Genomic DNA, 26,110 nt, shown 5'->3' with positions numbered 1-26,110 from the left:
TAATGTTTTCTACTTAATCATCTGCAGATAAAACCATTTTACTTTACAATCTGCATACTTTTCTTATTTTATTGGACTGGCTAGTCTAATATACAGTTTTTCACTTACTGAAATCCAGTGCAATATCGTATGGCAATGGTGAGAAGAGCCATCCTTGCCTTCTTCCCAAACTTCGTGGTAAGGCATTCAGTCTTTCACTATCAAGTATGGTGAAAGCTCTTATAGATAACTTTTTCAGATTAAATAAATTCCTTTTTATTCCTATATTGTTCAAACTCTTAAAAAATCGTGAATGGGTGTTGAATTTTGTTGAATATTTTTTTCCTGCATCTATTGAGATAATCATTTATTTTTAAGATCGTTCATATGATAAATTACACAAATTAGTTTTCAATTGTTAAATCAACCTTTCATTCTTGAGACTAATCCTATTTGATCATAATATATCCTTTTAATATATTGCTGGATTTGATTTGCTAATATTTTCTTAAGGATTTTCCAGTCATAATTCATGAGCGATATTGGCCTATAGTTTTCTTATAATGTCTTTGTCTGGTTTTAGTGTTGGCATAATGCTGTTCTCATAAAATGAACTGACCAATATTCTATTTTCTTGAAGAGTATGTAGGATTCGTATCATAACTTCCTTAAATATTTGATAGAATTCACAAAAGAGGCCATAGGGCCTGGGATTTCTTTGTAGGGAGGATTTTAACTACAAATTCAATTTTCTTTATATATATGAGACTATTTCAGGTTTCTTATTTTTCTTATGAAAACAGCTTTACTGATATTATTGCATACCATACGATTCACCTATTATGACTGAACAATAGCTCTTTCTGTGGATATAGTTGATGGACACTTGGGTTGTTCTCACCCTTTGGCTATTCTTAATGCTATGAATACAAGTTGTCATGTGGACATTTCATTTCTGATGTGTATGTTGCTGAGTCATATGGTGACTGTTTAACCTTTTGCAAACCTCAGACTTTCCTCTTGAATAACATTAGTAATTTGTCTTTCAGATGAAATGGACATATTTTTTGAAAAAACGTCCATTTCATCTAAGTTGTTGTATTGGATGAATTGATTATCCTTTTATTCTAAGTTGTGTAGTGTTGTCCCCTGCCATTACTGATATCAGTAATTTGTGTCTTCTCTATTCTTTGATCAGTCTAGCTAAAAGTTTATCAATCTTACTTTTTCAAAGTGGCAGTTGCTTTGTTTGTTGTTTTGTCTTCAATCTTACTGGTTTCTGCTCTTTTTCCTTTTCAGCTTACTTTAGGTTTAACTAGTTCTTGTTTTTCTAGTTTCTTAAGATGGAACTTAAGATCCTTTATTTAAGACATTTTTCCTCACACATTGAATGCTGTAAATTACCCTTTAAGCGTTTAGCTGCCTGCTGCAGCTTTTGATACAGTTTTCATTTTCCTTCTGTTCAAAATTTCTCATTTCTCTTGCAACAACCTCTTAGACATGATTTAGAAACGTTTAATTTTCAGATTATTTTCCAGATATCAAGCTTCTTAAATATATTTTGACTTTTTTTTTTTTTTTTTTGAGACTAAGTTTTGCTCTTGTCCAGGCTGAAATACAATGGCATGACCTCAGCTCACTGCAACCTCCCTGTCCCGGGTTCAAGCAGTTCTCCTACCTCGGCACCCCAAGTAGCCATGCCCAGCTAATTTTTTGATCTCGGCTCACTGCAACCTCCGCCTCCCGGGTTCAAGCGATTCTCCTACCTCAGCATCCCAAGCTGCCACGCCTAGCTAATTTTTTTATTTTTAGTAGAGATAGGGTTTCACCATGTTGGTCAGCTGGTCTCAAACTCCAGATCTCAGGTGACCCACCCACCTCGGCCTCCTGAAGTGCTAGTATTTTGACTTATAACCCAAGTCAGTATGGTCTATTTTGGTTAATTTTTTTTAAAAAAGCACTTTATTGAGGTATGATTGACATACAAAAAGCTGTACATATCTAAAGTATACAACTCGATGAGTTTGGAGATAAGCATACACCCATTAACCCATCACAATGCCATAAACATATCTATCATGTCCAAAAGTTTCCTCTCAGCCTCTATTGTTTTGTGATTTTAAAAACTTACATGTAAGATTTATCTTTCTCGCAAAATTTTAAGTATATATTACAGTGTTGTTACTTATAAGCACTATGTTGGATGGTAGCATCAATCACAGTGCCTAATACGTGGTAAGTGCTCAGTAAGTTTTTTTTTCTTGAGATGGAGTTTCGCTCTTGTTGCCCAGGCTGGAGTGCAACCTCCGCCTCCTGGGTTCAAGCGATTCTCCTGCCTCAGCCTCACGAGTAGCTGGAATTACAGGCATGCGCCACCATGCCTGGCTAATAATTGTTTTTAGTAGAGGCGGAGTTTCTCCATGTTGGTCAGGCTGGTCTTGAACCCCCGACCTCAGGTTGATCCACCCGCCTCAGCCTCCCAAAGTGCTGGGATTATAGGCGTGAGTCACGGCGCCCGGCCAGTAAGTTTTATTGTAATGAATGAACCCAATGCAACATTAGGCAAAAGTAAAGCCATATTTTAAAAACTATTAGAATTTTTTTGATCTTTTCATTATCAAAATACCGCAATGCTTTTCTTAGAATAGGAGCTCTTTAGAGTTAAATTTGAGTTTTTTAACCCCTCTCCCAAGTTCTTAATGCAGAATTTTTGTCCTTTTAAATGCATACATTAGATCTGTTTTTTTTTAAGCATTGTGATTCTTATAAATTTGCAAAGCTCTGGCGTTGGGTTACACGTTCAATTATTTACCCCATTTTTGTTTTGATCAATTACTTCGGTCCTAGATTATTTTTCCAATAGCTAAATTATCTGATATCTGCTACAGGACACACCTTTCCTGTGGCGCTACCATACCTCAGCAGAGATATTTAATTCTCTAAGCACACTTATCATTTTTGTTCACTCTTAGATGTCTAGATAACCATATGACACAATAATTACTCATTTTGTTTGTAGTAATAGAACCAAACTCAAAACTAATTAAGTCTTCTTCAAAATTCTGTAAATTTATACCTCTCATCTCAACACAGTATCTCATGGGAATTGAAAAAAATGTTTTCTACTAGACTGCTAAGCATCTCCAGGTAAGGGCCATACTCATCTTTTTCACTGTCAGCACTTGATCTCTTATGAGTACATTCCATGACCAAATTTCATGTAAGCCAGTGTACTATGCCCTGCAAGTTACAAGGAGCACCTTTTTTTTTTTGTCAATGATTGTGATAATCCAGGAACCACATTCTAAACTTGTCCCAGGGTACATAATATAGGCTAAACTTCCATTTGCTGTGAAGGGACTCTAGACATTTCTATGTAGGGAAAGAGGAAGAAAGGTTTGGCAAGAAAAGACCAAGCTAGTAGGCACTGAGCAGTTGTGGAAGTTACACTTGAAGGAGTTAGCAGTGTTGTAACTGTAACAAAGCAAGACAGACACAGAATCAGGATACTTGCAGATAATTGTAACCAAGGTCATACAGATTTGCTTATATGTGAAACAAACTGAATCAAGTCCCCAGAGGGAGGTCATTGCTAGTACATCATCTGGGGAAAAACTGTTAATCAGAAACTAAAATGAAGGAAAGAATTTACTCTTTGGATCCCGATGCAAAAGGTCAAATTGTGAAGTAGGTCACTCATTTGTCTGATGATACGATCTCTAGTTGAGATGTCACCAGAGCTGAGCTAGTCTGTTTTTTAAACTGTAGCATGAAAAAGGCCATTTAGAATGAGATAAGCTGCATGAGTCCACAGACACAAGCTACATATGATGGAATCAGAACCTCTACAATGTTAGGTTGGGCACAGTGGCTCATGCCTGTAATCCCAGCACCTTGGGATCACCTGAGGTCAGAAGTTTGAGAAAAGGCCTGTCAACATAGTGAAACTCCGTCCCTGCAAAAAATACAAAAAATAGCCGGGCATGGTGGTGCATGTCTGTAATCCCAGCTACTCAGGAGGCTGAGACAGGAGAATTGCTGGAACCCAGATAGCGGAGGTTGCAGTGAGCCAAGATTGCACCACTGCGCTCCATCCTGGGTCATAGAATGAGAGACTCCGTCTCAAAGAAAAAAAAAGAACCTCTACAATGTTACATTGTTTCTCCTGTATACATTCTGAACTTATATCTCTTTTGCACTCCCTTTCCCACTTCTAAGTCTCAGTTCTCCTATGGGAATTAAGGCTTTTTGTTTGTATTGGAGCCAATGTAAGAGAAAACAAGTCAATATAGGGAATTCAAAATTAAGGTAAAATCAAGATCCTTGAAGGAGCTGATTCATTTTAGTAAAGAGGATGACCTTCACTTAGACATGAATTCTGCAACTAGAATTTTACTTACCTTTATTTAATGAGGTCACAGACATTATTTGCCTTGCTCACTGCTATATCCTGAGCTCAGAATAGTAGGCACCCAATAAGTTTGTAGAAACAACGTACAACTTTTATATCCACTAAAGGAAGATCATTTCTAACTTAGGAAGGTGATAAGAATGAAGGATGTTGTAAAACTGTTTTAAAGGTGCTACAACAAAGCCCTCATCTTACTAAGAGAACTGGGTTTTACTGTGTATTCAAATTTCACCTGCATAAGTAATTACACATACAGTACCTGACAGTTTTATTATACTTTAGGGGAAGAGATTGCTAGTGACAAGGATAACTCAAGATTGTTCAAATCTTTACAGAAGACTTTTTGATACTAGCAAATGGTTTCTCAAAGATAAACTAGACAAGTTCAGTATGGACAAAGCAACAAAGAAAAGCATTATAATCAGATGTCCTATGAAAGCAGCGATTCAATATGTGCTTTAATTTATACTGCTTAGATCCTTTCAGATGTCTTGAGTTTTTGAGGACAGTAAATAAAACAAGTAAAACTGGAATGAAATTAAATCTATGTGGCAAATTAGTTTCAGTTAAATCAGGAATATCTAACACACTGTTTACAAACTCCAAAATATTCCAGCCAAGAGTAAACTTCCCAAATGCTGAATTTAAGCTTTCATTACAAATTTAAAAAGGTAATAATTCTTCTAGATCTAAACGCTAGGCTGTTAACAAGTAGCAACTCCTTCATATTAACTTTCTGCTCCCAACTATTTCTGAATCAGATCTTGATGCTATTTTTTCTTCTTCTAGAAGCTACTGAGCAAGGGAAAGACCTCGATTCATTCCAGATAGAAAACATTTTACTGGCCAGGCGCGGTGGCTCGCCTGAAATCGAGCACTTTAGGAGGCCGCGGCAGGCGGATTGCCTAAGCTCAGGAGTTCCAGACCAGCCTGGGCAACATGGTGAAACCTCGTCTCTACTAAAATACAAAAAATTAGCCGGGCATGTTGGCATGTGCCTTGTAGTCCCAGCTACTTGAGAGGCTGAGGCAGAATTGCTTGAACCTGGAAGGTGGGGGTTACAGTGAGCCAAGATCGTGCCACACTACACTCCAGCCTGGGCGACAGAGCGAGACTCTGTTGCCAAAACAAAAACATTTTACCTAAGAAATCAAGTTATCTTAAATTTTGGAGAACTGAAAAGGTTGGGAATTTCTGCCCCAGTAACAGATTGTTGTCTGACTTGATAGTTCTCAATGTTCTACCAAGTTAACTACACATACATTAAGAAATCTGACTCAAACCCTTTTTCCCATATGACTATGTTATTTGGCTGTATCATAAACTAGGACTAAGTTCCTACAGTTCAGTCTTGCAAGGGAGAACCAATTCAGGACACTGCCATAGAAAATATTTACTCCCTGAAAAATTTCTACAGGCTTACTGTTCCTATTTGTGACTGTAGTATCCAATTTCCCAGAAATATTCAAATCACTCAGTGAGAACAGCATCAGTCTGAGACAGCCTTGTCTCCCTTCCCCACTGAAAACCCAATCACAAGAGCACAGCCTTTAGGCCCACTCTCTATTTCTTTTATATCCTAATTGTAAAGTGCAGTGCTTTCTAACCCTCATTTAGAAAACTACTCCTTTTAGAGACTAATAAAACACAACCTCACCAAAACTACCCTGACCTTGGGAGTCAACAAAGCCCAGTATCTTCTCTGAGCAGTGACAGCCAGTCTCCTAGAGGGCCCCATGACATCCACCTTCCAGTATTCACATCCTTGTGTAGTCCCCTCCCACACTATACCAGAGTGATTCAATGGTCGGTCTGTGTGACTAATGGAATACGGCAGAAATTATGTCACTTGAGGCTACATCATAAAAGAGTGTGGCTTCTGCTCACTTTCTTCTATCACCTTTGGGGGAAGCCACATGCCAGTTGTCCATCAGGCAGCCCCATGATGATACCCACACAGTGAGGAACTGAAGCCCAAGAGCCACGTGAGCAAGACATCTTGAAAATGGCTCCTCTAGCCTTGTCAAGCTTCAAGATGGTACAGTCCTGGCTAACAGCTTGACTGCAACCTTCTGAGATCTCAAGACAGAACCACCCAGTTAAGCAGCTCCTAGATTCCTGATCCAGAACTGTGGAAGATAATACTTGTTTTAAACTACAGTAATAACTAAGACACACTAGACAAGGATCACCCATTGTTTCTTAAGTGAAAAAAGCAAAACTCTAATTATAACAATTTTGACTAGAAATATTAAATACTGAATTAATTCCGTTAAAGAAAAAATATTAAATTCATGTTTGATATTCAGGAAAAAGGTTAAAAGCCAATTCCCAACTCATTGAACTACTATACTCCTTCCTTACAAGGAAAAAAACCAAAACACCTGAATATGTTATCTGTAGCCAATACACATTACTAAACAGATTGCAGCCTGAAGTGTCAAGTATTTCTAACAATTACATTAAGAATATAGCAGCAAGACAGTTCCTTGGATCTTGTTTTTTCCCTCTCACTGGAACTGAATTGTAGACATTGGGCAGTACCTAGCAAGTCACAGAAGATCTGAATTAGGATGCCTTAATTACACCTGGCCTATTTTAATGATTTTAAAATTAGATCTTAAAGAAATGTGAAAGTAAATAAAAGCAGTAAGGGAAACACTACACAATGAGTATGTACAGTTGCTGGCTGCAGAATTCAACAATACAGTTTTGACATTTATAGATATCACAGCTCACTACCAGAACATCACATAAGTTTATTTCAGATGTAACAGCAATGTTAAAATTGACAAGTTTAATTCTTAACTGCACCAAGAAAACTTAGCCATTTAAGTATTTTTTTTTTTAAGTTATTCCCTCCAAAAAACTGAGGGAGCTTTTCTTTTCCACCACCACACACCATGGTTTCCCAATAGTTCTCTTTTTGGAGGACTTTTCAACTGATGAGTAAACTGCTTTAGATATTTCAGAACTTCATTCCCCAAACGAAAGCTAATCTGGACAAACTATATATTGCATAGATTTCTCTACAGATTCTTTGCTTTAAAACCTAAATGCAACTACCATACAGTGTAATTTTAACCTATTTGCCCCACAGTAAAAACTATCTGTCCTGAAAAATATGATGGATATATCCTGTGATTTTCCAGTTAACAGAATTGTTCTAAAGATAATTATCATATATCAAAATAACCAGCTCAACATAGGACATTACTTCAGTCTTTACTGACTCATAGGCATATGAACTTGTGCCCAGCTTTTTACCTCTTCCACATTCTCCTCCTCCTCCATAAGTGGATGGAATTATTTAACATAAGTTTGATGTAGGACAATTAACCCTTTACAAACATTTACAATTTAGGTTAAGTCACTGACTACCATGGAAAAAGAAACTATATAATGATAGGGAGCCTACACACTCAATTCAAAATTTAATATTTTTTCCTCCTTAAATAACACATACTTGTCATGAGGCAGCTATTCGGTTTTCAATAACCACATTTAGGGATACATTCATAGGACTGATTAGATAGTCCAGGTGAAATGGTTATAGAAATAGAGGCAGTGTCATCTCAGAAAACCATTTATATATCAAAGTCGATTTTGTTATCTGGGAAGTTTACAAAAAGGCTGCTGCATTCTTCAAACTAATTATGCCTTCTGTAACTCAAGCACTCTTCTCTTGCCAAGAGCAAGCTGAAGCTTATCCATGAAGATAAATGAGCTTAATGCTAAACTTTTCTTCTAAGCTTAGATTTGGATTGTTTTAAGAAACGAATACTCTCAAAAAACCAGCAAGGTCTTTCTACATTTTTACCATCTTAAGATTAGAAACCTATAAACGCATTCATCAACTGTCTTCTTTTTCTGTATTTTTCTTGGCACTCAAGATTGTTGAAGTCTACTGCATCTTGTACTTTCACATTCTCAAATAAAAACTTAAGGTGATAAAGTGTGCATAAACATTTTATAAAATAATTTTGTCATTTAACATATTTGGAGATGAGACTTTATACTAGAATTTTACACAAGAGGATAAATATGAATGAAACTTCCTTTCAAAGTCAAATGACAGAAAGCTCAAGCCCTGTGCATTATTTCAAAGTCTGAGAACATTTCTAAATAGTGGAGATGGGACTATAAGAGGAAAACATGAATATTTCAGATGTCTCCCATCTTACAAAGTTATCAACCTGTCAAAGCCACTCCCTATGTGCCAGAAAATGATCTGGCATAAACCAGTCCTCTCAGTGGAGGAGGTCACAGTGACATTTGTATTATTAACATTTTACACTTCTACTTTTCCAAGAATAGAAGCAATATGTTTAATAATTACCCCTGCCTCAAATCCTTAAACTCAATATCATAGGCACTGAGTATAAGCAAATCTGGGATGTTCTCCAACAGATATGCAATAGCACAGCTATGTTATTCTGAAAAATACTGTCTATTTTTTCCTATAAAATCAAATGCTCAGTGGCCACACTTTTAACAGCTGGCATTAGATGACATTAATTGAATTTATTGTGTCACAGTCCATCTAAGCTTCTTTTTAGGTACTTTTTAATATGTCCAAGAGAAAACACCTGCTTCAGGTTTATTTAGGGGTAGTGACCTATAAGGACATCAACTCAATTTTTAAGGTTAGACTATTGTCAGGTTTACTGAAGAAAAAGGAACAGGGGAAAAAATTAAATCACAACACACCTCTTTAGGTCAGTTAAAGGCCATATCTCTAGCTGGGATATTAAAAAAAAATTAATCTCACCAGCCCACATTCTAAAAGTTAATGCCACTAGTAACAATCAACAGCAGGAAAAACAAACCTGCTAACAACCAGCCCACTCATTAGCAAAAAAGCAGTTTAACTCAAATACTTAGACCAAAGTATAACACTAAACCAAACTGCCCCACCCACCAGCAAGAAGAGAAGATATAATTGCTTAAAAATCAAAATAAGCTTAGTATTTCTTACAAGGATAACGATGTTCAACTCCCGAGAGAGTGCTCAGAAGGACTAAAGGTGGAGTGAAGGCAACGTCTAGGGATTAGTATCCCAGTCTTAAAAAACTCAAAGTACCACAAACACACTCAACTAGTCTATGCATTAGAGAACAAGATATTGCTGCTGCTTCTTTTTGTCTTTTGAAATATACAATGTTTTGTAGGCTCTGCCCTTCAATGTGAAAGCAGGACATTAAATTTGAAATTTGACAATTAAATTTTTAGGACCATCTAGCTTTAACTGCAAAATTAAACAAATCTACCTTCTCCTTCCTTCAAACCACCTCACAAAAATAAGAGAAAACAATTCAAACATGATTATTTTTTTGAAGTCCTTCAAAGTATTATAACTCTTAGAGAAAAGGAAAGGAAGAAGGAAAAACAAGAACAAGGAGGGAGAAAAGCTTTAAAAGAAAAGTGTTGGGGGAGGGGGTATCAATGGGCCTCTCTTTTATTTGGCGACAAGCAAGTGCAAGAAAGTTCATTTGTAATTTGTTCAGTTGTCTGTCTTTTGCACATCTGCATTCTGACCAGAAGGAACTTTGAGGTTTTTCTGCAGCACATGAGCATCTGCAGGCTCTATCCTCTTATAGTAGTTCTTCTTTGTCTCAATAATCTCAAAGCCAAACTTCCTGTAGAAGTCAATTGCCGACTCGTTGCTGATCTGGACATGCCTGAGGTATAAGAGAGTATCAGAAAAAAATTAAAATTAAGGTTTCATCAAGTTTTAAGCATTCTCCACAGATAGCTCCAAATTGGTTGGAGCTAGAATGCTGCATATTTGTTACATTCTCTTTACAATTACCACTAATCAACAAAGGTTAGGCATGCTTACCTAAAAGCTTTTGATGACAATTTTACACTTTTTTTTTGAGACGGAGTCTCTCTGTGTCACCCAGGCTGGAGTGCGGTGGCGTGATTTTGGCTCACTGCAAGCTCCACCTCCCAGGTTCATGCCATTCTCCCGCCTCGGCCTCCCGTGTAGCTGGGACTACAGGCGCCCACCACCAAGCCCAGCTAATTTTTCTATTTTTTAGTAGAGATGGGGTTTCACCGTGTTAGCCAGGATGGTCTTGATATCCTGACTTCATGATCTGCCTGGCCTTGGCCTCCCAAAGTGCTGGGATTACAGGCGTGAGCCACTGCGCCTGGCCCAATTTTACACTTTTAATCTAATTTTTACATTTGTAAGACAGCTGGTTAAGATTAGAAGGCTCACAGTGTTTATTCTTATAGTCAACAAATGGAAAAGTACCACAGCTATCAAAATTTTTTCATTTTAAGAGGATAAATTATTAAAAGGCCCTATTAACACACAGAAAATAATGATGAAAAATAAAAAACTAGGGTCTCAAAGCTTGAAGATATATCTTCCTTCTGATTGATAAAAAACATGGTATGTTTTAAAAATTAAAAATGCAAGCTTTCTCAATTACTCCCAAAAATAACACTGTATAATTCAGCATCTCACACAGCCAAACTAAATTATGAACATCCATGACTGTGATCTTAGTCATAGCTCTTTATGTACAGCCTCTTGAGATTCAAGTATAATCTCAGCTAGGTAATCTATGATTTTGATTATTAAACTCTACTACAAATGATCTACTACAATGTTCAAGGCTATCCAACATAGCCTTGAACAAAACACACAAGGTTATGCACGAGAAAAGTAGTATTAATGGTTTTGAATTCTGAAGACTTGAGTTTTTTCTTTTTTTGAGATGCAGTCTCGCTCTGTCTCCCAGGCTGGAGTGCAGTGGCGTGATCTCAGCTCACTGCAAGCTCCGCCTCCCGGGTTCACGCCATTCTCCTGCCTCAACCTCCCGAGTAGCTGTGACATGGGCGGCCGCCACTATGCCCAGCTAATTTTTTAAATATTTTTAGTAGAGACGGGGTTTCACTGTGTTAGCCAGGATGGTCTCTATCTCCTGACCTTGTGATCCGCCTGCCTCGGACTCCCAAAGTGCTGGGATTACAGGTGTGAGCCACTGCGCCTGGCCAAGGCCTGAGTTTTAATCCTGATTTCTTCCCTATGATTTTGGAGCTCTCATCCTAATATAATAAAGCAATGTGTTCTATCTCAGGTCCCTAATCTACTATTATTAATAAAACAAAACTAAACAAAACAACTACTCGAATACTTTGTAACAACTACTTCCACAGTGTTTCCAAAGGCACAATAAGTGACCAGATTTTAAAGTTTCTAGTCAAGATTTCTCCTGCCAACTTATTAAACCCCTCTGATAAGAACATAAAATATTAATTTACTTACAGATAAATGTTGTCAAAAGTACCATCTTTTTCACAGATGTTTAAGACATGATTTAACATTTTAGTTCCTGTTAATAAAACAAATAACATGTGACTTCATAAATCAACTTTTAAATTATGTATCTATCCACCTGCCATCTGAACTACTTATTGGGTCCTAATAGAATTTATGAGGTATAGACTATTCTTATTTTCCAACGTTGTGTTCTCTCTCTACAATAGCTACATATGTTTAAAACTGTTAACAGAAGACTAACCTTTTTAAACAAGCACTTCCAGGTAGAAGAAAAACAGAAAAAGCAGAAGGGGACGTAAATAGCAAATCTATGTAGGGATTCCAGCAGAATTATGTTAATAAACATTAGTTATTTCTCACCATATTTTACATAATTCAGTAACCCTTTCTCAGTATTCCTTAAAAAGACCCAAATTAACTTACTAGGTCAGACACATTAACAAAGAATATGTTTATGCCTCTCTGAAGAAGTAAAAAAACCCACAATTTTTTACCTATTCCTAGCCTTCGGTAAGGTGCCAGACATCCTAGTGTCATGATGTAAAGTCTCTTCTGATTCTGTGAATGATCCACCCTACAGCATACCGCACCTACAGCAATATCATTGAAATAGGCTGCCAAGGAAAATATAAAGATATAATGTTGAACAGACAGAGTAACACATTTTATTTAATCTTTTTCCCTTTTAAAGGACTACATTGTTCCTATCAACATTAAATTTCATGAACTATCTCATGAATATCAATTACCTCAAAGCTCTTATGCCATTTTAGGAAGTTTAAGCCTCCTCCAGTATAGCTTAAAAAGTGAAAACACACAGGCATACACTAAATAAGAACATTAAGCATTTCTTTTTAAAATTCAACTATTTTATTCAACTGATTTCTGAGATTTTTCTCCCAACCTAGACCACTCCCATTTCCTCACTTACAAAATAAGCAAACTAAATTAGTTAACTCTTTCTGCTCTCTAAAAAATAGGGCTCAAGAACAGAAAGAAGGAAAAGGGAGAAAAAAAAAAAAAAACCATGTAATACCAAGTTTTGCTAGCTCGCCAACCTCCAGCACATCCTTGTAGAACTTGTCATTGTAGCTGACTGGAAAGATGACCTGATTCAGTCTTTTCAACTGTTTAATATTGTGTGGTGTCACATCTCCCAGCTCGATCCGGCTACTGGAACAAATCAAAATGTACTCAATAATACATAATTAGCCTCATTTTTAATATGAACATATGAAAGGGGAACCAAGTCTTTTTTACATGATTGATAAATCCAACTCTTTCAGACTTGATTTATAAGCAAATTACCATTTATAAGCAAATTTTGACATCATTCAATACAAATTCTACTCATAGCTTTCATACAATTACGCACATTTAGGGACAAATATGGCACACAACAACTACTACAAAGGCTAGAATAACATTCTACAAGTGTCAAAATTTTCCTTGTAGTTTATAGTTCAGAAAAATTTAGATATACCTATTTCTGATAACATTACAGTTCCTTTGTCCAAGTATCTTACTTCTAGTAATTTATTCTAAGAAAACTATGGAAGTATGCAATACCATGCACATTCTATTCATTGAAAACCGTGGTCTATGAACTACCTACATCAGAGTCACAGAGGCGATACTCAAAATTCACATTCCTGGACACACATACCCCATTCTCAGAACCAGAGTTGCTGAAACGAAACAAAGGAATCCACATTTTGAAAACCACCCCAGTATGAAAACTATCCATTAAGAAAGCAACAGGAGTGATATGGTTTGGCTGTGTCCCCATCCAAATTTCATCTTGCAGCTCCCATAATTCCCACTTCATGGGACAGACCTGGTGAATCATGGGGGCAGTTGCCTTCATGCTGTTCTCGTGATAGTGAGTTCTCACAAAATCTGATGGTTTTATAAAGAACCTTTCCTTCGCTTCGCTCTCATTTCTCCTTCCTGCCACCACGTGAAGAATGACGTGTTTGCTTCCTCTTCCAAAATGATTATAGGTTTCCTGAGACCTCCCCATCCTTGTGGAACTGTGAGTCAATTAAACCTCTTTCCTTTATAAACTACCCAGTCTCAGCTATGTCTTTATTAGCAGCGTGAGAAAGGACTAATAAAAGGAGCATTCTAAGAAACCACCTGTAATCTAAACAATTGGTTCCATGGAAAAGAAGATTAAAGCTAAAAAGTTTTCAGTTCTAACTTTTAACAAAGAATCAAAGTTGTTTTGCCTGCAGAGCTATAAACAATTTTTAATAGCTGAAGTGAACTTCACTACTATTAAAGGCGGATCAAATGTGATAAGGCAAACCTGACAGCATTCTACAATTTTCTTACTCCATCTGTATTATTTGCCCAAAAAAGATACTGTAGTATATTGTTTTGTAGAGAAAAAGCACATTTCAACCATATTTAACAACGGACTTTTGCTGGGCGGGGCGCAGTGGCTCACGCAGTCAGGAGATCGAAACCATCCTGGCTAATACGGTGAAACCCCATCTCTACTGAAAATACAAAAACAATTAGCTGGGCGTGGTGGTGGACGCCTGTCGTCCTGGCTACTCAGGAGGCTGAGGCAGGAGAATGGCATGAACCCGGGAGGCGGAGCATGCAGTGGGCCAAGATGGCGCCACTGCACTCCAGCCTGGGTGACAGTTTGAGACTCCGTCTCAAAACAAACAAACAAACAAAACAAAACAAAAAAAACACAACGGACTTTTGTTAACATATACAGAAACATGCTTGAAAGGATTTTAATGTGTAGTAGAAATTGTAATTCTTTTTTTTTCGAGACACAGTTTTGCTCTTGTTGCCCAGGCTAGAGTGCAATGGTGCGATCTCGGCTCACTGCAACCTCCACCTCCCAGGTTCAAGCGATTCTCCTGCCTCAGCCTCCCTAGTAGCTAGGGTCACAGGCATGTGCCACCATGCCCAGTTAATTTTGTATTTTCAGTAGAGATGGGGTTTCTCCATGTTGGTCAGGCTGGTCTTGAACTCCCGACCTCAGGTGATCTGCCTGCCTTGGCTTCCCAAAGTGCTGGGATTACAGGCATGAGTCACTGTGCCCGGCCCAGAAATTGTAATTTTAAAAACTGTATTTTGAAATGTTAAAATTCAGATTAAAAAGCAAAAAAACAAAAAAAAAGAAAAAACAAAAACAAAGAAACAGCTGGGCATAAAGGTCTGTAATCCCAGCATTTTGGGAGGCCGAGGTAAGAGGATCCTTTGAGCCCTGGAGTTCAAGACCAACCTGGGCAATATAGCAAAACTTTATCAGAATTTTTTTTTAAAAAGTTAACCAGGTGTGGTGGCTTGCACCTAAGGTCTCAGCTACTTAGAAGACTGAAGTGAGAAGATTGCTTGACCCTGGGAGGTCGAGGCTGCAGTAAGCTGATTGTGTACCACTGCATTCCAGCCTGGGTGACAGACTGTCTCAAAAACAAAACAAAAAACAGCAACAATTACAGATAAAAAAAGAAATTTCTAAAGTTGATTTATCTGGATAGAGAGGAATATGATATAATATTTTATCTGATAGTACAAAGTTCTCTAAGATGTATTACTCCATAATGCCCAGTTTGGAGAACATTCTGCTTGCTAAGGAGTTAGGCAAAAACAGGAGACTTTACCCCCTATTTAAGTAGTCTGTATGAAGAACACAAAAGACAGCATAAAGCATTCTTCCTGCCATACTTAGCAGTTTTGAAAGGCTTAGCTCATTTAGCGGTCCTGCCTTGATTATTTAATTTTTATACCACTAATCTGTATTATTTGTTGCAACCAATGATCTTTGCATGTCTTGTATGTCTTCCTAAAATCTGAACATAGTTTCTTAGCAACCACACAGATTAAATAAACAAACATGTTAGTAAAAGGGTAAGAGATTTATATATTTAAAAAACCCCTCAGCACCATAGAGGTTAAATAAATAAAAATAAAAAAATAGTGATTTTCTTGTTATAGTCTCTTCCAACTTTTAGCCACATAGCCTTTTCTTATCCCAAATATTTGACAACTATAATGAATTCCCTGTAGGAAATTCATGTTTTCTTTAAGTAGATTATATCTCATTGACAGAATTCCCCCTCTTCATAACACTTTTCTGACTAAAATCTACCGGGCTCACTTTCCCCACTATCTACCATTCACATTTAAAAAAAAAAAAAAAAAAAAAAGGGAGGCCAAGGAGGGCAGATCACAAGGTCGAGAGTTTGAGACCAGCCTGGCCAATATGGTGAAACCCTGTCTCTACTAAAACTACAAAAATTAGCCCAGTGTGGTGGCATGTGCCTGTAGTCACAGCTACTCGGGAGGCTGAGGCAGAAGCATCACTTGAACCTGGCAGGCAGAGGCTGCAGTGAGCCAAGATCGTGCCACTGCACTCCAGCCTGGGCGACAAAGCAAGACTCCGTCTCAAAAAAAAAAAAAATTCTGGGGATACTGTAATTCTGTAAAATATAGGATCCTTTATTTTTCTTTTTTTGAGACAGGGTTTTGCTCTGTTGCCCAGGCTGGAGTGCAGTGGCATAATCACAGGTCACTGCAGCCTCCACTTCTCAGGCTCACGTGATCTTCCCACCTCAGCCTGGCAAGCAGCTGAGAATACAGGCACATGCCACCACGCCCAGCTAATTTTTGAATTTTTGCAGAGACAAGGTTTCACCATGTTGCCCAGGCTGGTCTACAGTTCCTGAGCTCAAGTGATCCGCCCACTTCGGCTTCCCAAAGTGCTGGGCCTACAAGTATGAGCCATTGTGCCTGGCCAAAATACAGGATCCTTTAAAAATGCTGTAGCTGACAGGGATCACATCTTACCTACATTGTCTGCTGTTTAACTTACCACAGTGCCACAAGTTGGGTGTAATTTTTTTTACATATGGTTTATATTAATTTAGAGCACATCACTAAAAAAAGAGTCTTAGTATTTAAAAAGTGATTTAAAATTACATTATGAAGTTTAAGTATGAATAATAATAGTAACTTAAGAACCCATAAAGTCGAGCTTCTAAAGTATAAATGAAAGAACTTGAGGTTTTTAAAATTTTAGGAATCATCTGTAGCTAATAATAACTAGGCTTCAAGCACATTTATAATTTTGAAAGAATAATACCAGGTATTTCTTGACTTCGTACAAGAAGAAAAAGTGGTTATAGTGCACTGTGCTAGATTGAGTCTAATAAAAGTTAGCTACTAAAAAAAGTTTCCATCAGGGTGGCCAGATAAAGCCTAAATACAGAAAACAATATTGAACCATTAGGGAATAGGCAGCTTAATCTTTCCCTAACTAATTAAAACAATACATGTCTTTTTTTGTTTTTTTAAAAAGGCACACCATAGAAATGACGTAGAAAGGGAAAATATCCTGCCATAACATGGCCAGAAATAAGTTTGTTGATAGTCTTCCCATATTTTTCTATGCGCGTATATATACGTGTGTTATGTGTATATACATACACACACGCTTTAGACAAATTTGAGATATAAATATTGTTTGGTAGCTATTGGAAAAATTAAGCTGTTTCAGAGAAATTAATTTGATTTTTGCAAGAAAAAATATGCTAGAACAATTTCAAAATGTTCACTTAATGTAACCTTGTCAGCAAAACTAAGCTTCAAATATAGTTTAACTCTCATTAACATGATATGTCTGACTGAAATGGAATACTTCTGTAATCCTGATCACTTAGCTCCAAATTATTTTAAGACGTGGATTTTCTAAATATATCAAAGTAATATAATCAACTTGTAAATATAAGTTAGCAAGGAACATGTAGTTAAAAAAAAAAAAGGCATAAGCATATGTAACGGATATGTAGACATGTCAAGAAAACGATAATATTACTTGAATGTAAACAACCAAAAAGCTTTTAGTTAAAATAGCTTATAAAAAATTAAGTTAAAAGAAAGTCTAAAGTCTCTATTAAAAAACTAATGGAGATTTTAAGAATTCTGTGAATCTAAATTTTTCTAAAGTTCTTACAAACATAATAGAGTTGCCTATTTAAAGCATAAGTCAATTCTATTTCAATAAATATTTGAATATCTGTCTTATGCATCTGGAATGCAAAGGTGTTTGTTTACATTTGGTAGGAAAGACAGGTATATACAATGTGCTACTAACACTGTATGTACATATAGTACAAAAATAATACCAGAATGAAGGTGACAATGGGAAACATTTTGAAGAATGATAGCTTATCCTGTGGAAGGGCAATAGACGCAGTCTAATAAAACATGAACAAAATAGCAATGATGTAGTCCGAAAACTAGTCAGTTTGATATGGCTAAAACATCAAGTGTGCTTGTGTACAAACGTGGAAGCTGAAAAAGAACCAATTTTATGAGGGCCTCGTATATCGGCGCATTTGGTTATCTTCTCTATGCTTATTCTCTTGATCTCACTCAATCTTGTAGTTCTGTGGCTTTAATGCTGCCAAATTTCCAAATTTCTGTCTCTAGCCTATAGTTCACTCCTGAACTCTACACTCCTAGATCCAAGCCATCTCCAGCAGACACTTCAAAGTGAACATACTGCAAACAATTTCAAATCTTCGTTCCACAATCTGCTTTGCTTGCAGTATTTCCTGTCAATTGATGGCCTCTCCATCCTTGGCTGCAGAATATGTTAACTCCTTCAAGTCTTTGTTCAAATGGTATCTCAAAAAGGCTTACCCTGACACTCTTTCTTTCTTTCTTTCTTTCTTTTTTGAGACAGTGTTTCCCTCTGTTGCCCAGGCTGGAGTGTAGCGGTGCAATCTCAGCTTATTGCAGCCTCCACCTCTTGGGTTCAAGCAATCTTCCTGCCTCAGCCTCCTAAGTAGCTGTCATTACAAGCATGTGCCACCGTTCCTAACTAATTTTTGTATTTTTTGTAGAGACGGGGTTTCACCATGTTGGCCAGGCTGGTCTTGAACTTACGGCCTCAAGAGATAGGCTCGCCCACCCTGGCCTCCCAAAGTGTTGGGATTATAGGTGTGAGCCACTGCACCTAGCCCTTGTAATATTCTTGATACATTTTCGTATCAGGGTTATGTTGGCCTCAAAGAAAGTTTGGAAGTGTTTCTTCCTTTTTGCTGTTTCATTCAATCAATAAATAGAAAGTTTCAGGTATTTTCAAACTATGTTAGGAAGGGCATAAACATTTAGGACTACTGTAGATAATATGACCCTTTGATCATTTTGAAATATCCCTCCTTTTTGCTGGCAATACTCCTTGTTTTAAAGTCTACTTTGTTCATCAATACACACAGTTTTCTTTTCTTTTTTTTTTTTTTGAGATGGGGGTCTCAACTCTGTTGCCCAGGCTAGAGTGCAGTACCACAATCTTGGCTCGCTGCAACCTCTGCCTTCCGGGCTCAGGGGAGCCTCGTGCCTCAGCCTTCCAAGTAGCTGAGACCACAAATGCATGCCACCACTTCCAGCTAATTATTATTATTATTTTGTATCTTTGGTAGAGACAGGATTTCACCATGCTGCTTAGGCTGGTCTTGAACTCCTGAACTCAAGCAATCCACCTGCCTCAGCCTCCCAAAGTGCTGGTATTACAGGGATGAGCCACCAGGCCTGGCCTTACAGCTTCCTTCCAATCAAAGTTTCATGTTCTTTAACCTTTTTTTTTTTTTAATTTTCTTGTGTCCTTAAAGTGTGTGTCATGTAAATAGCATATAGTTGGATCTTATTCCTTTAATCTGACAATTGGAATATCTGGTCTGTTAAAAATTAATGGGCCAGGCACAGAGGCTCACACCTGTAATCCCAGCACTTTGGAAGGTTGACTTGGGTGGATCACTTGAAGCAAGGAGTTCAACACCGGCCTGGCCAACATGGTGAAACCCTGTCTACTAAAAACACAAAAAATTAGCCAGGTGTGGTGGCACGTGCCTTTAGTCCCAGCTACTCGAGAGGCTGAAGCAGAATTGCTTGAACCCAACGGCAGAGGCTGCAGTGAGCCGAGATCGCACCACTGCACTCCAGCCTGAGTCACAGAGCGAGATTGTTCAAAAAAAGATTTAATGTAATTATTGAATTATTGATTTAGTTGATTCAAGTCCATCAGCTTGCCATTTTCTATTTGTACCAAGTATTAACTGTTCTTCATTTTCCTGCCTTTTATGGGGATCAATTTTGATTGATCCCTTGGCTTTTGGAAAGAAAACTTTTTAAAGCTTACATAAAACTAAATTTATCTTTGTGGTGTATAGTTCTGAGCTTTTACAAATAATCATGTAACCCTTACCAAAATATACAATAATTTAATTACTCCCCAAACCTCCCACATGACCCTTTAAAGTTCAACTCCCAGGCAGCCCCTATCTCTTTTCTGTTCCCCATAGTTTTCCCTTTTCAAGAATGTCACATAAACGGAATCACATATCTGCTTGTTTGGTTTCTTTCATTTAACATAATGTCGGAGACTCACCACAGTGTTGTGCGTATCAATAGCTCATTCCTTGTTAATGCTGAATGGTAGTCCATTATGTGGATGTACTGTAAATTTATCCTCTTGTTGAAAGGCGGCTATTTATAATTTGTGGAGATCATGAGTAAAATTCCTATAAACATTTACCTATAGGTTTTGGTATGAACATAAGTTCTTATTTCTCTTAGTAAATACCTAGGAGTGGGAATGCTGGGTCTTAAGTGCATAAGAGTTCCAGCTGGTTTGCATCTTCATCAGCATTTGGCATTAACTTTTAAAATTTATGCTATTCTAACAGGTATATAGTGACAACTTATTGTGGTTTTTAATTTGCATGCCTCTAAATAATAAATGAAGTGAGCATCTTTTCATGTATTTCTTTGCCATTCATGTATCATCTTTGATAAACTATCAGTTCAGATCTTTTGTCAATTTTTTAAAAACTGGTTTTTCTTGAGTTTTGGGTGTATTATGGATACTTGTCATTTGTAAGTTATGTATGTTGCAAAGAATTTTTACCAGTCTATGGCTTTTTTCATTTTCTTATTGTTTTTGGGAGAGTTTTACATTTTGACAAATTTATTTCATGGATTGTATTTCTGAGTTGTATTCAAGAAATACGCCTAACTCAAGATCACAAAGAGTTTGTTTTCTTCTAGATGTTTTACATTTAGGTGTATGAACTCCCTCTTTCTTAAATCCCCCTCATTATTTTTTTTCTTTTTTTTTTTTTTTTTTTTTTTTTTTTGAGACGGAGTCTTGCTCTGTCACCCAGGCTGGAGTGCAGTGGCCGGATCTCAGCTCACTGCAAGCTCCGCCTCCCGGGTTTACGCCATTCTCCTGCCTCAGCCTCCCGAGTAGCTGGGACTACAGGCGCCCGCCACCGCGCCCGGCTAGTTTTTTTTTTGTATTTTTAGTAGAGACGGGGTTTCACCGTGTTAGCCAGGATGGTCTCGATCTCCTGACCTCGTGATCCGCCCGCCTCGGCCTCCCAAAGTGCTGGGATTACAGGCTTGAGCCACCGCGCCCGGCCATTATTTTTTTTTCTTAAGCAGCTTTCTTGAGGTATAATTTATATACCATAAAAACCATGGTTTAAATGCACAGTTCAGTGATTTTTTTACTATAAAGCTGTGCAACTGTCACTGCAATTCAGTTTCGGAACATTCTCATTACAGTCTCAAAATTCCTTAGGTGCATCTGCAATCAATCCCCTTACCTACCCCTAAACAGCCACTAAATCTACTTTCTCTTTTTACAAATGTCTTTACTAGACATTTAATATAAATGGAAGCACACAAGAAAAGTGATCTTTTGCACTAGGCTTTTTTAATGTGGCATACTTTTGATGTTCACCTGTGTTTTAATACATGTCAGCAGTTTGGTCTTTTTATTACTGAATAGTATTCTATTTTGGTATAGTTTATACCACATTTTGTCTATTCATTCACCAGTTGATGGATATTTGGGCTGTATGTGCATCTTGGCTATTATAATGCTACTATGTATATTGCATAAGTCTGTGTGTGGACATACGCCTTAGTTTTCTTTTCTGGTAGATAACTAGAAGTGGGATTGCTAGGTTGTATGACAAATATGTTTAGCTTTTAAAGAAACTGCCTGTGGTAGGTACAATAATGCCCCCCACCCCCAACCAAAGGATGTACATGTCATAATCCCAGGAATCTTGAATATGTTACTTTACATGGAAGAACAGACTTTGCAGATGTGATTAAGACCTTGAGATGTGAAGATCAGCCATGATTATCCAGACAGGCCTAATATAATCACGTAAGTCCTTAATAAACAGAGGAGATATGACAACAGAATACGATTCAGACGAAAAAGATTTTAAGATGCTCTATGGCTGGCTTTGAACATGAAGGAAGAGCCAGAAGCTAAGGAATGCAGGTTGTCTGTAGAACCTGGAAGAGCCAAGGAAATGGATTCTCCTCAAGGGCCTCTAGGAGAAACATAATCCTGCTGTATTAGTATCCTAGGCTATCTTTAAAAATTACCACAAACTCAGTGGTTTGAAGCAACAAACTTATTCTCTTATAATACAAGAGGCTAGAAGTCCAAAATCAAGCTGTCAGCAGGGCCATGTTCTCTAAACTCTAGGAAAAAATGTTTCCTTGCCCCTTCCAGCTTCAGTGGCCCCAGGCTTGGGGCAGCCTACCTCCATCTTCACATGGTCTTTGTGATGTGTCTGTTTCCTTTCCTCTTCTTATAAGGACACTATTCATTACATTTAGGACCCACTCTAAATCAGTATGAACTCAATTATACCTACGAAGACCCTATTTCTAACTTAGCTCACATGCTGAGGTTCCAGGTAGATAAGAATTTTTGAAGGACAGTATTTAAAATCACTCTACCTGCCAACACCTTGACTTTAGCCCAGTGAAACCCACTTCAGACATTTAACCTCTAAACTATGGCTGTGACATTTATATTTCCATCAGTAATGTATTAGGGTTCCAGTTTCTCTACACCTTTTATTGCCTTTCTGTTAATAGCCATTCTACTAGTGTGATGTGATATCTCACTGGACATATTTATCTAATGACTAATGATGTTGAGTATGTTTTCATATGGCTATTAGCAATATGTTTATTTTTTTTTTGGTAAAATGTCTATTTAAATCTCTTGCCCATGGTGTAGCCCTGAGAATAAACCTAGAATTTTTCCACTAATTTTGTACTCCTATTTTTACATTGGATTGCTTGTCTTACTGTCATAAGAGTTCCTTATATATTCTGGATACAGGTCCTTTATTAGATACATGACTTTGCAACTAAGCTCAATTATTAGCTTGCCTTTTCATTTTCTTACCATGGTATCATACTAACATGTTAGTAATATGAGAAAACTGGGAATTCTTTGTAGCATCTTTGCAATTTTTCTGTAAATCTAAAACTACCAATTTTTTCTTTTTTTTAATTAGTGGAGAAACTATTAGCGTAACAGATGATAAGGCATTTCAGCCACTTGCAATTTGTGAATCTTTTTGGATTCTAATGTGAAAAAAATGTATTTTTAAAAGACATTTACAAGACAGAAAAAAACTAAGTACAAACTGGATATCAGATCATAATATAAAGTATTGCAATTGTTTAAAAAATCTTTCTCTGTTAAAGATTCACATTAAAGCCCAGGCATGGTGGCTCACGTCTGTAATCTTAGCACTTTGGGAGGCTGAGGCGGGTGGATCACCTGAGTTTGAGAGTTTGAGACCAGCCTGGCCAACATGGCGAAACCCCATTTCTACTACAAGTACCAAAAACTAGCCGGGTGTGGTGGCGCGCACCTGTAATCCCAGCTACTCAGGAGGCTGAGGCAGGAGAATCGCTTGAACCTGGGAGGTAGAGGTTGCAGTGAGCTGAGATTGCAACGCTGCACTCCAGCCCTGGTGACAGAGCAAGACTTGTCTCCAAAAAAAAAAAAAAAAAAAAAAAAAAGAAAGAAAAAAGATTCATATTAAATATTAAAGCATTTATAGATGGAAAAGGATAATACATCCAGTTTCTTTTGGAAGTGCCCCAGTGAAAAGGGAAAATTATAGGTCAGGCAAAGACGAAATAAAATGGGAATCGATCCTACTTACTGTAGTTGATTGATGGGGCTCAGTCTACTGTTTCATTTCATAAATGTTTAAAGATTTCCACACATCCACCATGGAATACTACACAGCCATAAAAAAGAACAAAATCACATCCTTTGCAGCAATATGGATGCAGCTGGAAGTCATTATCCTAAGTAAATTAAAGTAACAGAAAATCAAATACTGCATGTTCTCACTTGTAAGTGGGAGCTAAACACATAGTACACATGAACATAAAGATGGGAACAACAGATACTGCGGACTACGAGAAGAGGGAGAAGGGAGGGAGGGGCTAGAGGTGAAAAACTACCTGTTGGGTATCATGCTCACTACCCAGGTGACAAGATCAATTGCACACTAAACCTCAGCATCATGCAACATACCCATGTAACAAACCTGTACATGTAATCCCTGTACCTAAAAGTTGAAAAAGAATCCCTAACAAAAAGTAAAATAAAATACAAACATTACTCATTATGTAAGGCACAACAAGCTGCAGTACTTTCCAGGCATGTTATTCTTGACATTAAAACTCAAAGTAGAAAGTAAATGATTCCTCATTTATTTCTTACTCTATGAACAAGTAAAAGGAGGCAAGACCTTCAAACCTTTAATACACTATAATTTCTCAATCCCCAGCTGTACAAGGCTTCAGTTTATATAGAACAGAAATTGAAAGAGAGCTGAATGAGTGAGCCTTCCATTTGGGTACCAGATCACTCTTCCAAATTTCAGCAGTGTCCAGACAGTCTGTTATCATCTCTGCCTTTGGAATAAACACCTATTAATACATGTTCTGATAGTTCCCCCCCCCCCCATCAAAACTAGTGTCAAATGCTTTTAGGGTATGAACGAGCAATTTTAAAAATGATTTATATGATGCAGTCTAAAAGTTACCCAATGAGACTGAAGTGTTAAAAACTAGGTGGTAAAGGGAAATGCACTTGGATTTTTTAAATGAAAGAATTCTCTTTTAAAATATATCGCTTTGACAGCTATTTCCTGAAACATAACTAGTTCATAGTGTATAACCTTTGATTATGGGACTATATCAGGCTACCAAGGATGTCTGTAGTAAGAAGAAGGTCAAAGAAAAGAATATAAGAAACACTTGAATTTTAGAGGTAAAAGAACAGGAACCTACAAAGATGTCTAAGAAATGATTTTCAAGAGAAGGGAGGAAAAAACCTGGAGAGTAGTGTTACAAAATCAAAGAATGAATCCCAAACCTGGTTATATACCAGAATCATCCTGCCAGTTAAAAATTCAGATTCTCAAATTCCACCTTGGCAGCTTTACTTTTGTAATTAAGTTTGTTATGTAAATCATCATCCAAATTTAACACCCAACTAAATTAAATTTCCCACTGCATGTGTGTAAATTCCTAAATCTGAGAAATCTGGTGAGGGAAACAAGAGCTAAGGATGGACACAGAGAATGGGTCATTGGAAAAACTATGCTATACGATCACAAAGGATCACAAATTGTTTGCTTACTTCTGGTAAGAATGTAATATAACGTAACAATGTAGACTACCTTAATTTATCAGCAGTTTAAGACCTTTACTCTGCATATAAGACACAAATCGCCCGCCTAAGAGTTAAATCAGGCCGGCGCGGTGGCTCAAGCCTGTAATCCCAGCACTTTGGGAGGCCGAGGCGGGTGGATCACGAGGTCAGGAGATCGAGACTATCCTGGCTAACATGGTGAAACCCCGTCTCTACTAAAAATACAAAAAAAAACTAGCCGGGAGTGGTGGCGGGCGCCTGTAGTCTCAGCTACTTGGGAGGCTGAGGCGGGAGAATGGCGTGAACCCAGGAGGCGGAGCTTGCAGTGAGCTGAGATCACGCCACTGCACTCTAGCCTGGGAGACACAGCGAGGCTCCGTCTCAAAAAAAAAAAAAAAAAAAAAAAAAAAAAAAAGAGTTAAATCAGCCATGTGGTCACATCTGTTTGACCCACAAGTTTTTTGTTTGGTTTTTGAGACAGTCTCCCTCAGAAGCCCAGGCTGGAGTGCAGTGGCACAATCTCAGCTTACCGCAACCTCCGCCTCCCAGGTTCATGTGATTCTCATGCCTCAGCCTACCGAGTAGCTGGGACTACAGGCGCCCACCACCATGCCCGACTAATTTTTGCATTTTTAGTAGAGATGGGGTTTTGCCATGTTGGCCAGGCTGGTCTCAAACTGCTGGTCTCGAATTCCCGGCCTCCGAAAGTACTGGGATTACAGGCGCGAGCCACCGTCCCTGGCCTGACTCAGTTTTTCCTTTTTGTTTCAGGTTTTTACGTTAAGTTCAATGCTAATATTTAAATTAAACGATTTTATATAAAGTCTCAAATTGCAGCTTCTCTTGCTTTACTGATTTACTTTATCTGCATGGTCCCTGTTGGCAGTAGAGT

At 37.7% G+C, this 26,110-nt stretch overlaps 1 protein-coding gene across 2 annotated transcripts in view; it reads right to left on the bottom strand.

Moving 5' to 3' along the window:
• Positions 1-7,129: 7,129 nt before the first annotated feature.
• Positions 7,130-26,110, bottom strand: part of LOC105470382 (N-alpha-acetyltransferase 50, NatE catalytic subunit) — a 29,469-nt gene continuing 10,488 nt past the window's right edge. Inside the window, exons 2-5 of one of the 2 annotated variants that reach the window (XM_011722302.3) lie at positions 12,724-12,857; positions 12,182-12,301; positions 11,673-11,739; positions 7,130-10,071 (exon numbers count right to left, since the gene is read on the bottom strand). In XM_011722302.3, coding sequence (XP_011720604.1) covers positions 9,894-10,071; positions 11,673-11,739; positions 12,182-12,301; positions 12,724-12,857 — 499 coding nt within the window. In that variant the 3' untranslated portion in view covers positions 7,130-9,893. Of the gene's footprint in view, positions 10,072-11,672; positions 11,740-12,181; positions 12,302-12,723; positions 12,861-26,110 lie in introns of both variants that reach the window. The other variant, XM_011722301.2, reaches the window with a different exon arrangement.

Source organism: Macaca nemestrina, chromosome 2, assembly GCF_043159975.1.
Source record: "Macaca nemestrina isolate mMacNem1 chromosome 2, mMacNem.hap1, whole genome shotgun sequence".
NCBI classification, from domain to species: domain Eukaryota; kingdom Metazoa; phylum Chordata; class Mammalia; order Primates; family Cercopithecidae; genus Macaca; species Macaca nemestrina.
The sequence above is the reverse complement of the archived record's forward strand: the minus strand, read 5'-3'. Positions and strand labels throughout refer to the sequence as shown.